The 15039-nt window shown below is 36.0% G+C and overlaps 3 protein-coding genes across 12 annotated transcripts; 1 reads left to right on the top strand and 2 right to left on the bottom strand.

Moving 5' to 3' along the window:
* Positions 1-448: 448 nt before the first annotated feature.
* On the bottom strand, positions 449-2813 carry LOC112279119 ((S)-1-hydroxy-N-methylcanadine 13-hydroxylase CYP82X2). Its single transcript, XM_024513255.3, has 2 exons — positions 1734-2813; positions 449-1619 (listed from the first exon to the last, which is right to left on the bottom strand). Exons 1-2 carry the CDS (start codon positions 2217-2219, stop codon positions 1518-1520), a joined length of 588 nt encoding a protein of 195 aa, XP_024369023.1. The 5' UTR covers positions 2220-2813; the 3' UTR covers positions 449-1517.
* Positions 2814-7693: 4880 nt separating this feature from the next.
* LOC112288991 (uncharacterized) lies at positions 7694-8622 on the top strand. The gene is made up of 2 exons (XM_024533884.3): positions 7694-8044; positions 8272-8622. Exons 1-2 carry the CDS (start codon positions 7830-7832, stop codon positions 8486-8488), a joined length of 432 nt encoding a protein of 143 aa, XP_024389652.1. The 5' UTR covers positions 7694-7829; the 3' UTR covers positions 8489-8622.
* A 909-nt stretch (positions 8623-9531) lies between these two features.
* Positions 9532-13822, bottom strand: LOC112288808 (protein phosphatase 1 regulatory inhibitor subunit PPP1R7 homolog). 10 transcript variants are annotated; one of them, XR_012218797.1, is made up of 10 exons: positions 13684-13822; positions 13019-13197; positions 12705-12886; positions 12316-12396; positions 11854-12084; positions 11363-11509; positions 10720-10862; positions 10325-10439; positions 9994-10165; positions 9532-9683 (listed from the first exon to the last, which is right to left on the bottom strand). XR_012218797.1 is itself a non-coding variant. In XM_024533448.2 (9 exons), the coding sequence occupies exons 2-9, from the start codon at positions 13113-13115 to the stop codon at positions 10082-10084; spliced, it is 1080 nt and encodes a 359-aa protein (XP_024389216.1). In that variant the 5' UTR covers positions 13116-13197; positions 13684-13822; the 3' UTR covers positions 9532-10081. The 10 variants fall into 10 exon arrangements, 8 of the variants coding, with proteins under 8 accessions (XP_024389216.1, XP_024389521.1, XP_090111285.1 ...); XR_016505954.1 differs by having other exon boundaries at positions 12705-12883; XM_024533448.2 differs by having other exon boundaries at positions 9532-10165.
* Positions 13823-15039: the final 1217 nt, after the last annotated feature.

Raw genomic sequence — 15039 nt, 5'->3', positions numbered from 1 at the left:
TTTTAGGAAACAATTCGGTACCAATTAAGTTTGTTGAAATTATGATAATTTAGTTTAAGATATATTCTAAAAAGAAAAAAATGAAAGTAATATTTCCATGATAAATATGCTTGTAAATTCCTCTCCTTTTGTAAATTACAAAAATTCCAGAAATTAACTCACGTTTTGATCTGAAAATAAGCAAATTTCGGTAAGTTCGGCAATTATAAAAAAATAACGAGGCATGGTCATGATCCATTGGTAGAAATATAATATATTTTTTATATTTCTTTTTCAAGGGTAGTTGACATCTTCCATCAATTAACTCAAAAAACCTTTAATAAAAGCAAGATCCAAACACACGACAACACCAAAACTTTCTGTGACAAATCATTAGTTCACAACATCGTTTCTTCTTTTTCTTCTTCCTCCACCTGTTTCAAAAAATATATATTATCTACAATTCGCATAAAAAAAAAAGAGATAATTTATAATTGAAATTTCACAAAAATGAACATGGAGAGGGAAGCTGCGTCAGAACATTCTGAAAAAATGAGAAATAAGAATTGAGAAATGGAGGAATCCTGAGATGGACTTTCATTACAAAGCCTTATCAATCAAGGACCCCACAAAAAGGGCTAATAAGAAAAAAGGAGCGTCAAATGCGCTGCACCAGTGCCGTCAACACGAAGAAAACTTCGAAAAGCCTCAAGCTCGGCATCGCAGCCACGACGCAACCAGCCCCATTCTCCGATGGATTGAAATGGATTTGGAAAAATAAGTCTCCGCCGCGACGTTGCCAAGGATTACCGCAACATCGATGCAGCTATCTGCTCATGCCATCGATGTGTGAGCTTCGCTGTGCCGAAGCAAACTAGTGTATGGGAAACGAGCTAACATCATCCCCGGAAGTGCTGTGTCCTACTCCTACACGATACTTCACTTTTAATCTCCATAACTTAGTCTGCTGATAATCGGAGGCCGGTGAGGGAGTTGATGTATTTTACTCCAGTTGGATGTCTCGTTGCAGGGGTGAGACTAGTTTTTTAACTTTTGGGGTATAGAAAAAAAACGAACCTTGCTTTTAGAGGTCGTCTTCTAGACATGTTGAATGCGGAATCATGTGCGAGCTGCGAGCGTCGTGAAAGTAACGAGCAAGGCCGGATTGCACGTACCGGATCGCTAGCTTCGTGGCGGGACATTGCCGTCGACCGCCTCCGAATGGCAGAAGCTGGTAGTGCTGGCCGTGCATGTCGATCCCTGGATGGGTGATGAATCGGGTTGGGTTGAACTCATTGGGGTTAGTCCAGACGGCAGGGTCTCGCTGTATAGTGTAGATGTTGATTAGCACCTGCGTTCGGGGGGAAACCTCATATCCAAAGATGTGGCAGTACTCGTCGAAGGATTCGTGGGGGAAGGAAAATGCGCAAGGTGGATAGAGCCGGAAAAGTTCTTTCACTACTGCTTGAAGGTAGGGCAGCTTCGCTAAGTCGGAGTCTTCTATGTGAGATCGGGAGCCTAGGCTACGTTCGACTTCCTCAGACACCTGCCACAATGCTGGGGTGGTGATGCAGAGCCTCCAACGCCCACTCGAACCCGCATATTGTGCCCTTGTCGAAAGGCGTCGAGGTTGTCATGTCCTGCAGTCAGATAGCAATCACTCAACGATCGTTATTTTCTAGAATTTATTAGTAGACAAACATTCTGAAGAACGCAAATGAAGAAGAAAAAGAGGGGATCGTACTTGCGCTTACCAGAACAAAACGGAGGTGCTTCCAGTAGGTTGCAAGAGGCGGAAAGCACGAGGAGTTGATGCTATTCGACAGAGTCACTCTGTTCATGGAGGAAGGTCTATCTCCGAATTCCATATCATGGAGTTTGTAAAATTCCTCAACTGCTGCAACCGAGGAAAGCACGAGCAAGTCTTGAGACCACAACTTCACATGCGTCACAGGTCCATACCGCTTCACTAGATTGTGTAACACTACGGTTGGGTTTCGCCGCAGGACGTGAGTTTGACACAAAAAATTCCACGCAGATAGCCTTGGCGGTATCAAGCTCGGCTCGTGTAGCCTTTGAAACACAAGGTTGAAGACGGTGAAAACAATCGCGCTTAGGAAGAACTCCACCACGAAATACTGCGATCCAGACACAGAATCTACCCGCACTCCGGGTCCAAACGATGAGTTGCCTAAAAGTTGCGAGCCTGCCCAGTAATCGCTCAACTGAGACGTCTCCATCTGTACAAATTGATTGAAACTCTGATAATGCGGCACGCAAGCTGTGGCAACACGCACCAACTCAATTGCCACACTCTAAATTCTCCATTTTTTCCTACTCAATGCTTTCATCCCAATCAGCAATCAGGACTAGAATCTCTCCGCTCAACGATCGCGCTGGACAGCTCAATTCGACATTATAGTGCTATGGCTCACACTGTGCATGGAATCAATCGCAATCGTTAACTCTATACCCCACAATTCCGAGACAAAACTACTGTTTTACGAATCATGCATACACTCTCCTCCTGTTTATCGCATCGCTCAGCGATCTCTCACTCTCTCAATACGACCCGTTACAAGATGCCATTTATTTCGTCCGCTTCCGAAGTCAACATGAATCTAAGCTCTCACCGTCCACCACTGCCCACCCAGTCCCCAACAGATAAAAGCTTCAGAAGGTTAGAATCTATTTGTAAAGCATCAAGAATGCCCCATAGAACAGGGACCTCCACCGCTTGACCATGATTGACCAGCTTGACGGCAAAAGCACCGACGCCACCTGAAGCCCTATATTTCACTGTTGCAAGTCATTGGTCATATCCGTCCAGCCACAACTTCCCAACTGACTCACAAACAATCTTTAGAGTTACTTGCCGTTAGAGGGCAATCACTTCTTACGATAACTCTCGAGAAGGACTTCGAAAGCAACAGTTTCCTACAACCCCACAAGCTCCAATGCTGAGAATCTGGGCTGGAATAACATTCCAGCAACAATTGCAGCTTCACACGTTAAGTCATGTATTGCATTTAGTGTGTTTCCATCTTTTTACAACTTTAAATCTGTACCAGAGACTTGTGGAAACTGTGTCACGAAAAGGGAGTAAGTTTAAATTGCAGAATAATTTAATCTAATTCATTAGATAAGTTTTGTAAATGTTTAATCTGCAGAATAATTGCACCCCTAGTGATCTTGCAATGCTACTCTTGACAATTTGCTTAACATTCAGATTTTGATCAAAAGTTGAGTTATTGCTTCACTTTTGATAAAAACAATCAGATTTGTAGCCAATTAGAGATGGTTTTTGTCTCCTATGGTTTATCTCATTGGTTTATCCCCTAAGATGTTTTATATAAGAGGTTACAACACTAATAATACAATGCATTTTCCAAGTTCATTGTCCATTGAGATTGCAAAAGCTTAATTAACATTGTATTTAGTAATTTATTGTAGGGCTTGTGCATCCAAATGTGAATATGGTATAGGTTTTAAGGTTACAATAAACCAATGGCATCCACAAGATGTCTTATGTCAAACAAGTTTGTAATTGTATAAAAAAAATCACTATTATGCTTTCTAAGACATCAATGTAATGGAGATATATTTGAATTGTTTAAACAAATATATGTTGGTATAATCATTTTCACTTCACCAAAAGATTAAAAGGTCATATTTGGTCTTATCATGTCTAGGTGATTGCTCGCTTGAAGGCTTTTAAAGAAATTAAATATATATATACATATTATATTTTATTTCAAACCAAATTTAAAGTTGTAGATATTTATAAGATGTGGTAAAAACATAAATAGAATACTTATTCAATAATATTATTATCTCTTATAATGTAAAAAATAAATCTTGATTAATTTTTTTTAATAATTATTTCAATTAGCTAAAACAATTAATAATACTTTGAAACAAGATAAAAATCCATGAAAAGAATTCTTCTACTTAAAATACTAAGATGAAGGAAATAATATATTTTTTCTATTATTCTTGTTTTATAAAATCATAATAAGTATATGTGTCTTCTAAAAAGAACAATTTTTATGCAATGAATATATATAATTAACATACAACAAGAAGAATTGGCTCTATTGAAACTTCTATATAGATCTTTATTAAGAAACTCTTTAAAAAAAACTCTTCAAAGTTTTTTTTAGTGTAGTGACTAACATGATTTAGCTTTTAAAAGAAAATGCATAAAAATTATGTCTTTGAACTAAGATTTTGTGTTCTATTTAATTTAAGAGAATGATACAAAATAAGAAAAGGAGTTACAAATCCAATCACAAATCAAAAAATATATATATATATATATATATATATATATATACTTATTGAGTATAAAAACTTAATAATCAAATTTAAATTTTATCTAGCAACATTTCATAAGTTAAGAATAATAAAAGATTCAAAAATAAATTGAGACAATAAAGAACCAGAATTTATAAATTCAGATTTTGTAAAAACAATTCTTGACATTCAAATTTTAAGTTTACAAACAAATCAAACTAAATATGACATTTTAAGGTATGAAAATTTTTCTATCATAACATGGACAATAATGGTTATATTTTGGTAGTAGAATGAAAAAAATAAAACAACCAATGATATATCATTAAACAACAATACATCATATGGAAAATCGTTAATCAACCTTTGAATTACACAAAATAAGGTAAAAACAACAAAGAATTGATATAATTTAAAATTCACATCTATATATATATATATATATATATATATATATGTATTCATCTAAAAACATGTAGTAGTATCAAATAAGAAGAATAAAAAAAATAGGATTAACCACTCTTTGATTTGAATTAGCTTATGTTAATGTTCTTAAATGCTATAAGCTTTGAATAATATGGTGTGCTAAATATTGAGCCTTCACTAATGTTAGAGCCATGTTTAATGAAATATGCTATCTAAGAAATTACATGCTTTGTATTTAAAAAGTACATATATTATTTTGCAACAAAAACAACTCCAATCTTACCTACAAGAAGGCCTAGATGTTGGCTAAATTAGTAGGGAGTAAAAAATATAACTAAAAAAATCTTTATAAACACAAAATATTTAGTAATAGAAATGATTGCAAATAAAATTTAAGAATAATGTAAAAAATATATATTTCAGTATTAGAAAAAATAATATATTATACCTTAAAATAAATCAAGAATAAAAAATTCAAATATAGTCTTTTAAAATCAAATAAACTAACTATGATGTTATAGAAAATTCCAAGCTAGAGTATAAGCAAAATAATTATAAGTAATTGTAATATTTAATTTATAAGGTATCTAATAAGGTATTTATTTAGTCCATTGATTAACACAATATTTTAGCAAACTACAAGAACTTAGCTAAACATAAAAGACTAAAATTATTACAAAGTAGATACCAAATAATATAATTGGAATTTAAAGCATGAACATTGAAAATATTTTGTTTAAGATCTAATAAAACAAGAAATTTTCTTTCTTAACTTATATAAAAGAAGCAAAGAATTGCCACAAAAGAATGTTAATATCAAATAGTTATAGGTTTTTATTCTTGTATGTTGTTTTTTTATTAAAAAAAAAAAAAAAAAAAAAAAAAAAAAACTTATTTAAATATCTATTAATTTTAATAAAATTATGATACAAAATTATCTTAAGAGAAGTTAAAAAATAATAAAAGAACAATAGTTTCTTATATTACTTTGTTCAATAGATAATCAAATAGTCACTTATAAAAGACATAATCTCAAAGTCAATTATAAGAGAATAAAAATAGATTCTATAAGCTCTATTCTCATTTTTACTTAAAATCATATATACTCTTATATAATATTAGCAGATTGAGTTATTATAAAAAAAAGGTTTTTCATTCAGAAATAATATCAAAAGCTTGTAATTAAGATATAATTAAACAATCTAACAAGAGAATAAACTTTGTAGCACAAAAGCACATGAATTAAATAGAATATTTTAGTTCAATGCATGTTATTATTACTCTTATCTATATATATAAATATAATATGACATAATTTTTTAATTTTAATTTTATTTTATTCAATTGGTCTTTTATCTCAAATTTTCAATTGATAATGTTAATTCTCTAATAAAAAAATCAAATCAAATAATTTATTTTTAAACATATGCTTCTATAAAATTTAGTTATTTGAACATTATTTTCATTCAATATCTACTATATAAGATATCTTGGATATAACACAAAGAAACAAAGAAGTCTTTTGATTGGCTATGAAGAAAGGAATATAAGAAATGTGGAGAACATGGGAATTAAAGAACATAGGAACATGGAAACATGAGAATAAGGGATTGTAGGAACAAGAAAACATTGCAGTTAGGCAGCACAAAGAACAAAGGAATAGTTGGATTTGCCAAAGATTGCAATGTCCAATGACACGGGTTTCTATTAGCATTGAGATAAAGAAGGTTAGGTATAAGACAAATGGACAAAGAAGCTTTCTATTGACCAAAATTGTTCTTATAACCAATAATATAAAGCCCTACATAACTTGCAAAAATACCTCTAGCTATCATTTGTAGATAGTTTTTTTGTACTCAACAAGACAGGTTTCCACTAGTAATGTATATATATTAAGAACACAACATTTTATAGACAAATTCTACAAACCACTTTTCTACTAATATCATAACAATTTGTAGAGGAGATTGAAATATGACTAAAAACAAAAAAAGACAAAACAATATGTTATGGCCAAAAAATTGGCTCGTGATAAAGCAAAAAATTGGTTAAATTTTAAATCCAGCTTCTAACTTATTAGTGTTTTAGAAAGAAATAATCACATAAAAGCATCATAGAATAATAAGCGCAATAAGATGCAAGTTCAAACAAGATAAGATAGATTTTATGTAAGATTTCACATCTTTTTCCCATTTCACTAAAGTTCTCACATTAAAAAAGTGCTTTCAGTGTCAGTGGGACAATACCCAATTTCACTAAAGTTCTCACATTAAAAAAGTGCTTTCAGTGTCAGTGGGACAATACCCAATTTCACGCGTTACACAATTTCACCTCATTGTCAATGACTATGCCGTGCTCGATCTTTGCAGACTCAGCCTGCTGATTGTCAAAAGGTGGATTGGGTGAGAGACATTGTGAAATGCAGCATTGCATCATTTACTACCAGCAGATGATTCAGTGGGATTTGTATGAAGCTTGTGTGTGTGTGCTTCGGGTATGGAGGGTAAGATCCACTGATCAAACTTTAACTTGGTGGATAAAAGAGTGGCCATGAAAATTCCATCTGTTGATTCGTAGCTGCTGTCGAACTTGTCGCCGTGGAAAGCACATGTCATGCTACGGTTTTGGACGACAGGACTGCTTGAGGATCTTGCGGTTTCATTATGAAATTGAGAAATGTGGAGTTGGAACACGAAAATTCAGTCGAAACAGCTTCAAAACCACCTCATCAGGCTAGAATGTAAACAATGAAGGGTATTAGGACCTAGGAAGCACGCAACCGTGGCTGGGGCGGCAAATAAACGACGGGGATGAATTCGGAAAAAAATAGCCTCAATTGACCATGACTCAAGAATGTGACGAATTGTCAATTGAGGCAATTTTTTTGTCAGCTCGTCACATCCTTGCAGCCATTACTGACGGGGAAGTCCACTCTGTTGCTTCCCTTTCTCTAAGCATGATCCATCATCCATACTGACAACGAACTCTCGAAAAACCCTAAGATTTGTCAGGATCTAGCAGCGATATGTAAAACATTAATGCCACTCACTCGAAACACTTCTAGACCTTATTCGTCTCTCACCACCGGACACCAAGTTTGATCCAAGAAAATCAGATACATTACTGGGATGCGTGTGTTGGTAGCTTGTAATTTGACGAGCTGGTTAACCTGCTCTCACCCAGTACACATGTTTTATAAAATCGCTCAAGTCGACAAGGGGATTATCAGCACTGCGTCACTCTGCTACTACAAATTCACAAGCCCAGCTAACATGCGTCCCAAATTCTCGTCTCCAATAACTGTGAATCTTCTCCACGTGCTCACCTCCCCCCTGTCGACATGGTAAGCAACAACGCAACGCACATATCACTAGCGAAGACGCAACTCACATCATAATTAGTTTGTACATGGAATTAACCTCAAGGTAGACTCAGGCCGATTGCCGCAAGTGTCCTCGTTCAGACGAATTGTCAATTGCCATTTCAAGCAAACCCTGCACCCAGAATCGATTCTGACCAAAATCGTAGCATGATATCCTAAAAACCACGCGGTGTACATGAATCAACTAGGTGGAGAAAAGAGCCTTCACTATGGGTCATGCTAGCTTCAATGGCATCGTCACCATTCTCCATGGAGCTCCCACCTGATGCTGAAGAGGATATTGTGCCCTACTTCGCAACTGCTGTTGCAAGCAGTGTGCTAACTATGGCGGTGCCGAGATGGCTTCACTGCACGGGCACTGGGGCGCGCACATGGGCAGCTTTTCTCAGTTCGAAGTCACTCTAATTATCATCGAGCGTTTCAAGCTTAGGAATGATTTGTCTGCCTTCTCTAGCTTCTTCGTTGTCTTTACTTCTGCCATCTCTTAGGAAAGTTTGAGACGAGGTAGTAAGCAGCATCCACTACCTGCGTATAATTGATGTCCCAGTTTACGCAAATTCATTTTCCTGCAACTCGTGGAATGAGATTTTGAGGTGCTTGGGTTGAAGTATCAGGAAAGGAAAGAAGAAGATGAAGATCGAGGGGAGAATTGCGGGAGTTCCTTTCCTGTCCAGGATGCCACAAATTTTGTAAGCAACCTGGGACGTTGTTACACTTGTGCATTTGTGTTGTGATACATCCAGAAAACAGTCGATGTATTTGAAAGTAGACAAACTCTGAGGTTTGCCACAGGATTTAGACAGTAAGACTGTAGATTGAAAAGTGTGATCCTCCCTCGTAATTGTGTGATTAAGTGTTTATCGCCTGCATCAAGTGTTTTTCATGAACACTTCAGGACATCATGTTTTAAATAAGAAGCGCAAGTACTTTGGTCTTCACCATGAAGTTTCATAAATGATTCACAATTAAAGCTTGGGATGAGGCATGAGACACGCACACTTATAAAGTTGCAACAGAAGACAGCTAGCAGTAGCCGATCAAATGGCAGCTAATGGAATTCCAATGAAGGTAAGTTGAATTGATTGAGGGAGATGGAGGTACTTTACCTTCAACAAACATGTAGTCGAACCCTTCGCAAATTTTATTGAGCTAACATGTAAAATTCATTTCCGGCAATTAGATTTGGCTCCCAATTTACACACAATAGCTTCATACAGCACTCGCATCCTTGTTTGTAGTTATTTGAGCAAGTTCACCATAAGCTAATTTTACACTGAATGATAGGTTTTGTCACCAGCTCAAATGGAAATTATTCGAGGACCGTCGGGGAACACAGACGCACGCATTACGATAATGAATAATCTAAAAATGCTAGGCAAGAAGTCTGAGATTACAGTTGAATGCGAGGATGCTGCTAATTGGGAAACAGATAGTGTTTCAGAGACGGCTTTAAATCACACAGGCACAATAGCGTGTTTATATAATTAAAAAAATGGACACAGTCCGCTGTCAGCAGTTAACTGTGTGAGTAGCCTTGGGTGCATGAAGTGGTAGCGGGGGGAAGGGCCCTTCAGAGCAGCATCTCAAATAGGTCCTGGCACTTCATTACAACATGCTTTTTAATAAGAAGCAGATTCAAAGGCCATACTATCCCCCTTTGATAGACCATGGTAAATCCCATGATGAAAATCTGTCACTTGATATTGACATGTATGAGATCCTGCTCTGTGCGACATCACAATGACCTGATATTACAGCACTACCAATATCTGTTTCATCCTAATTATTATTCAACCAAATTCTTATAAATTCCAACACAGAAGAGTTAATAATCTCAAGCCTGATACATGGTACACGAATAATGTAATTAGTGCGATATTCGAAGCTGCATGAATCACAGGCTGACCTACCGAAGTAATATTACTCAGGTGTCAATCTTGACCTAAATCGTTTAGGCGACGAAGAAACCTTTGCAAAAGATGCTTAACTTGTGACGTTCTAGTGTAGAAGCAAGTGGGAGTCCAACTGCTGCAGCTTGGGAAGAATGGCTCTCATTGTGCGCATGTACTTGGGATCAAGGGCCTGAAATTTTCAAAAAAAAAAAAACAGTACCAAATCAAAAACTGAAAATGGGGGGATAAGAAAGGACGTAATTTTGAAACTGGATGTAGCACAACTACGACATATGCCATAGAGATCACGACGGTAGGTACTAAGAGAGCGAAGTTTTGAAGTGCGCACACAGGGGTTTCGCTCCAGGTAGATTGTGGTTAGAGAGTTTTTACACCCTGCCAACTTCATTTCAATGTCATCCAATGAAGAAATACTGTTGTCGTTTAGCCACAGGTCTTCCAGCCTATTGCCAACACAAAATTCATAAAGTTAATGTGAACAAGAAGACTTCTGATGCAAGCCTACACTAATTTCAGAAACAGTGGAAAGAATCAAAACACGATGGCATCAGAAATTTCCAGCGTAAATGTCAATGTACGACTTCCACACTCTCCACTAAACCAGCCAAGGGATCAGAGTAAAAAATAACAAGAAGTTGATGGATAGGCCCCTTGTATGTAAATACACAAACTGACAGCCATCGTACATTGAATTTTAATGGTATGCCAAAGTAGTTAACACACCTGATGAGCTCTTCAAGATTGGAAATTTCTGTAATTTTGTTTGACGATAAATCCAGCACACGAAGATTCTGGAGCGTAGAGAGTCCTTCCATTACGGAAATGTGATTATGGCTCAAATATAATTCTGTCAAATTCACACAGTCCTGCAACAAAAGAATTCCAAAGAAATAAGTTGCCCGATGCCAGCAAAATTAATTTGTGTGGTCATACACAATGCAACCATGAACAAGCATGAACCACGCTCTTCCTAACCAGCTAAGCCGTATCGCCGCTTCACCTACTATTACAATCTATGCACATTTTAGGATTATAGCATATAAATACATTTTCACTGCTGAAACTTTAAGCAATAGGTCAAGAACAGTTCCAGCCGTGTTAGGCATTGCAGATACGAAAGAAGTGTTCACGCTTAAAATTAAAAGAACAGGTTTGTCCTCGTTCGAGTTCAGCAGAACAAGGAAATCACAAGAGCCTCACAAAATATTATACAGATCTGCCTAAGGACACTAAAATCTAGATAGGAACGCATCAATTTACGGAACCCATTCAAAAATACAAATGGGTAAACACAACTTCGAAGGAAAGCATTTAAAGCCAGCCAAACGCATTTACATTATAACAAGATGCATAACCAAGCAGAAACCTGGAATGCTGCCATTGAAGTCAGGCGGTTGTTCTGCACACTAATCTTTAACAATCCAGTCAACCCACACAAGTTGACACTCTGAATGCGATTGCGCCCCAGCCACAGCTGTTGTAACTCTTTTAGCTGATCAAGACGTTCCATAACCTACAAGACGAAAGAAATGACAAGCTTCAGACATGACAAATCAGAGTACAGCCACATCTTAAACCTTCGATTAAAAGAAAGAACATACGATAAATCACTTGAAATGACGCCTACACAACTTTCTCTTAAGAAGCTCATTATTATATTGATGTCAAAATCATTAGGCATTGATTAAAAATTACCAGCGACATTATGTGTTTGTCCAGATCAGAATCTTAAACCTTTATAAATATGACATACTGCAACACTACAATTGTCGCATCAGACAATATTCTACATGACAGGGACAGGCAGCATGTGCTCATTGCTGTAATCAACACCATGAAGTTACAGAAAGTGCATACCCGAATCTTGTTGGAGCCGAGCTCAAGAACCCGAAGATTCGTTAAATGCTCCATCTCTACAATTTTTTCAATTTCATTATTCGACAAATAAAGCTCAGTTAAAGACGAGGACACATCAGACAAGCCATTCATGGACGAAACTTTATTGAAGGAAACATCCAACAATAATAATTCCACAAAGGTGCTCAATCCTGGTATTTTGAGCAGTTTATTGTCGCGCAGCACTAGCTCCTGCAAAAGAAAGAGACACAGCAGAACCATCATCCAAGGGATTAAACGTGGCAGCATTACGCGCTAATTGCGATCGCTTGGAAAAAGAACACAGCGTAATTGAAACAACAACGAAGAAGCATTGATCATCAAATTCCGAACGACTACTCTGAGGACAACAGAATAGCAGGACCCAAAAATAAATAAATCAATCAATCAATAAAAACTAGGTGAAGTATAAAAACAACACACCTTCAAACCTTTTAGCGTTGTAAACTGATTGAACTCAGTCAACGCACTATCGGCGAGCAAATTCTGTTCAAAGCTCAATTTCTTCACATAATACGCACAACAGAAACACCATGGAACACTTCAAAAACAGAGGAGAACAAGGGATTTACAAACCAGCATTCTACACGTTAGTCAACGAAGGCGACGACGAAAAAACCAATGCTACTAAAATATATATATATATATAAGTTCGAAATCCACTTGCACTATCTTTGAACAAATCATCTCTTAGTTTTGGAACACAACGCTAAATCATGAGTGAAATCATAATATTCTGATGACTTGTACACGAGCAAACAAAGTGAAATAGGTATATAGTATTTGCAAATGAATGATTCATAGCGCATTACCTGAAGGTGCGAAAGATTGGAAATTCGAGGGTCAATGCTAGTGAGCCGATTGGCTGTTAAATCCAATTCCTCGAGAAAGGAAGGCAAATCCACGTCCGTCAAATCGTGCAGCTGGAAGCTAGTCAGGTCCAGTATTTTCTCCTCTTTCGCCAGAATCCTCTCCCCTTCTCCTCCTGCTTCTGCTACAGCCACAGGCTAAGACTCTATCGGTTCGGCAACGATCTCTTTTCTAATCAGAGATACGTCTCTGACCTCTGCTACAGCTATAATAACTGAATCATGATAAAAGAAAGTTCAATCTGGCGCCTACTCACCTCCTGCTTCAGTTCGATTTCCGTCGCTAGCCAAAACAGAAGCTGAGCTTGCGGAACTAGCCACCTGCTCCGCCTGGCTGTGCGGTACCGCCTCCATGACGACGACACTACCACGTCACCACTCGTTCTGCAGTTATCCTCGCAGCTATCTTCTCCTCTATTCTCCCATCCTTCAATTCCTAGTGAATCGTTCACGCACGGGGCACACAACACAGGGTTTAGGGTTCGGGATTTAAAAAACACCAGAAGCCGTGTCTTCGACGGAACTCTCGATCAAAAATACAGCAAGCATCCAGCCCATTCGAAATCTCCAATAACTGTGCGTCCAGAGCCTCTAGACAAAGTCGCTGTCGAAGGAACTCATTCAGCAGCACCGAATCCCGAGATCAAACACGAAAAGAAAAACACCATTCGAAAAAAATCAACAATTCGTGCTCAACTGTTCCAAGACAATTACTCTTCGCACACAATCACCACTTTTCCAACTCATTACAAAACTGCAATCCCCGAATCGGATCCCAAATCTTCAAATGAAGAAGGCACACACACTAACAAACTGCCAATACCTTCCTAGTCGTGCAAAACAAACAATTCATGCCAAAGAGGCAAGAAATAATAAATAAAATAAAAAAGTGGATCAACTTCTTCGCATTATTGCATCTTACCACTCGGAGCTTCTGAAGTCACGACGTGGACTTCGAAACTGAGAGAGCTGGTGCAAGACGCTTACATATTCGGTGACTGTAGGTCCTTCGGAGGCTCACTCTCTCGGGCACTAATCGGCGAAATAATAGGGAAACACACCACACGCCCTTTTAACATTATTATAGTTATTATTATATTAGGGGTAGCCACGGGAAGAGAAGAGACTTGGTTGGAAAATAAATCTTAAATTATTCTGTAATGAAGCTAATTAAGGTTTTCACGTGCCTATCTATGGTAGAATATAATTTGTTGCATGTAAGAGAGTTCCTTTTTTCATTCTCTTTTCATGAAAAATGTAGGCGAGGTGGTGCTACACATTGCCAGTAATACCCATAATGCCATATCATCGTGTGTTTGTGTTTTTATTTTGATAATTTAAAATTATTATTATTATTATTATTATTATTTATTTCAAATTGTAGCTTTAGCAACACTTACTGTCAAAAAAAAGATTTGGGAAGTTATAGGATTGAAATCCATAACCTCTTGTTTATATTGACCATCTTTCTACTAATTACATGTAGAAGAGGAGTAGATAGTACTTTCTTTTACCTGCTTCTTTCTAACTTTGTTTTTTTAGTGTATTTTGTTGTTTTGTTGTCTATAATTTATTCATTCATATCTCTTATATATATATATATATATATATATACATTCATTCATTATGGTAGATTTTGATTTGTTGTATAAATAAAAATATAATAAATCCAATTTATTCCTTGTAATATGATAATTATATATTTTAGTAAATATATGCAAAGTTCTTTTTTATTCATTTATAATGATTTTATTTAATTGAAACCATGAATTTTTATATTAAAACCATATTTAGTATTTATTACAATTAACTAATATTTTTAAAGTTAAGATTATATACAATAAAATTGAATTTATATTATAAAGTATGTACTAAGTATCATAACTATTTTTTGATTTCCACCAATATTTTTAAATTATACTATATATATAGACAGAGAGAGAGAGAAAAAGAGCAATAGATAAAATATATATATATATATATATATATTAAATAGATCTAAGTTTTTAATAAATTAATCCATTGATTCTAACTGTCATTAAAAAAATAGCTTCTAGATTCATTTCTCTACTATTAGATCTACAATCAATGAAAATCAAGTGCATTCATCATGATTACCATATTCTTTATCATAGTTACAATCATGGCCACCTCCCATTTTTCTTGCCTTCTTTAAGGAAAATCCTATTTTGTTGTTTAAGAGGGAATAAGAAATATACTTTAAATAATTTTCTTGACATACTCCCTATCTCTCTCTTACTATCTATCTTGTTGTACA

Source organism: Physcomitrium patens, chromosome 1 (genome assembly GCF_059467195.1).
Source record: "Physcomitrium patens ecotype Gransden chromosome 1, ASM5946719v1, whole genome shotgun sequence".
Classification (NCBI taxonomy): domain Eukaryota; kingdom Viridiplantae; phylum Streptophyta; class Bryopsida; order Funariales; family Funariaceae; genus Physcomitrium; species Physcomitrium patens.
This window is presented reverse-complemented; position numbering and strand designations above follow the sequence as displayed.

What these genes read in the sequence shown, in the direction of transcription:
- LOC112279119 (XM_024513255.3), bottom strand. Translation starts at nt 2,219, where the DNA reads ATGGAGACGTCTCAGTTGAGCGATTACTGGGCAGGCTCGCAACTTTTA. An exon ending in AGCACCTCCGTTTTGTTCTG is followed by an intron (nt 1,620 to 1,733) that starts GTAAGCGCAAGT and finishes ATCTGACTGCAG; the next exon opens with GACATGACAACCTCGACGCC.
- LOC112288991 (XM_024533884.3), top strand. Translation starts at nt 7,830, where the DNA reads ATGCGTGTGTTGGTAGCTTGTAATTTGACGAGCTGGTTAACCTGCTCT. An exon ending in ACCTCCCCCCTGTCGACATG is followed by an intron (nt 8,045 to 8,271) that starts GTAAGCAACAAC and finishes TGAATCAACTAG; the next exon opens with GTGGAGAAAAGAGCCTTCAC.
- LOC112288808 (XM_024533448.2), bottom strand. Translation starts at nt 13,115, where the DNA reads ATGGAGGCGGTACCGCACAGCCAGGCGGAGCAGGTGGCTAGTTCCGCA. An exon ending in TCGGCTCCAACAAGATTCGG is followed by an intron (nt 11,510 to 11,853) that starts GTATGCACTTTC and finishes TTCGTCTTGTAG; the next exon opens with GTTATGGAACGTCTTGATCA. An exon ending in ACCTGGAGCGAAACCCCTGT is followed by an intron (nt 10,166 to 10,324) that starts GTGCGCACTTCA and finishes TGAAAATTTCAG; the next exon opens with GCCCTTGATCCCAAGTACAT.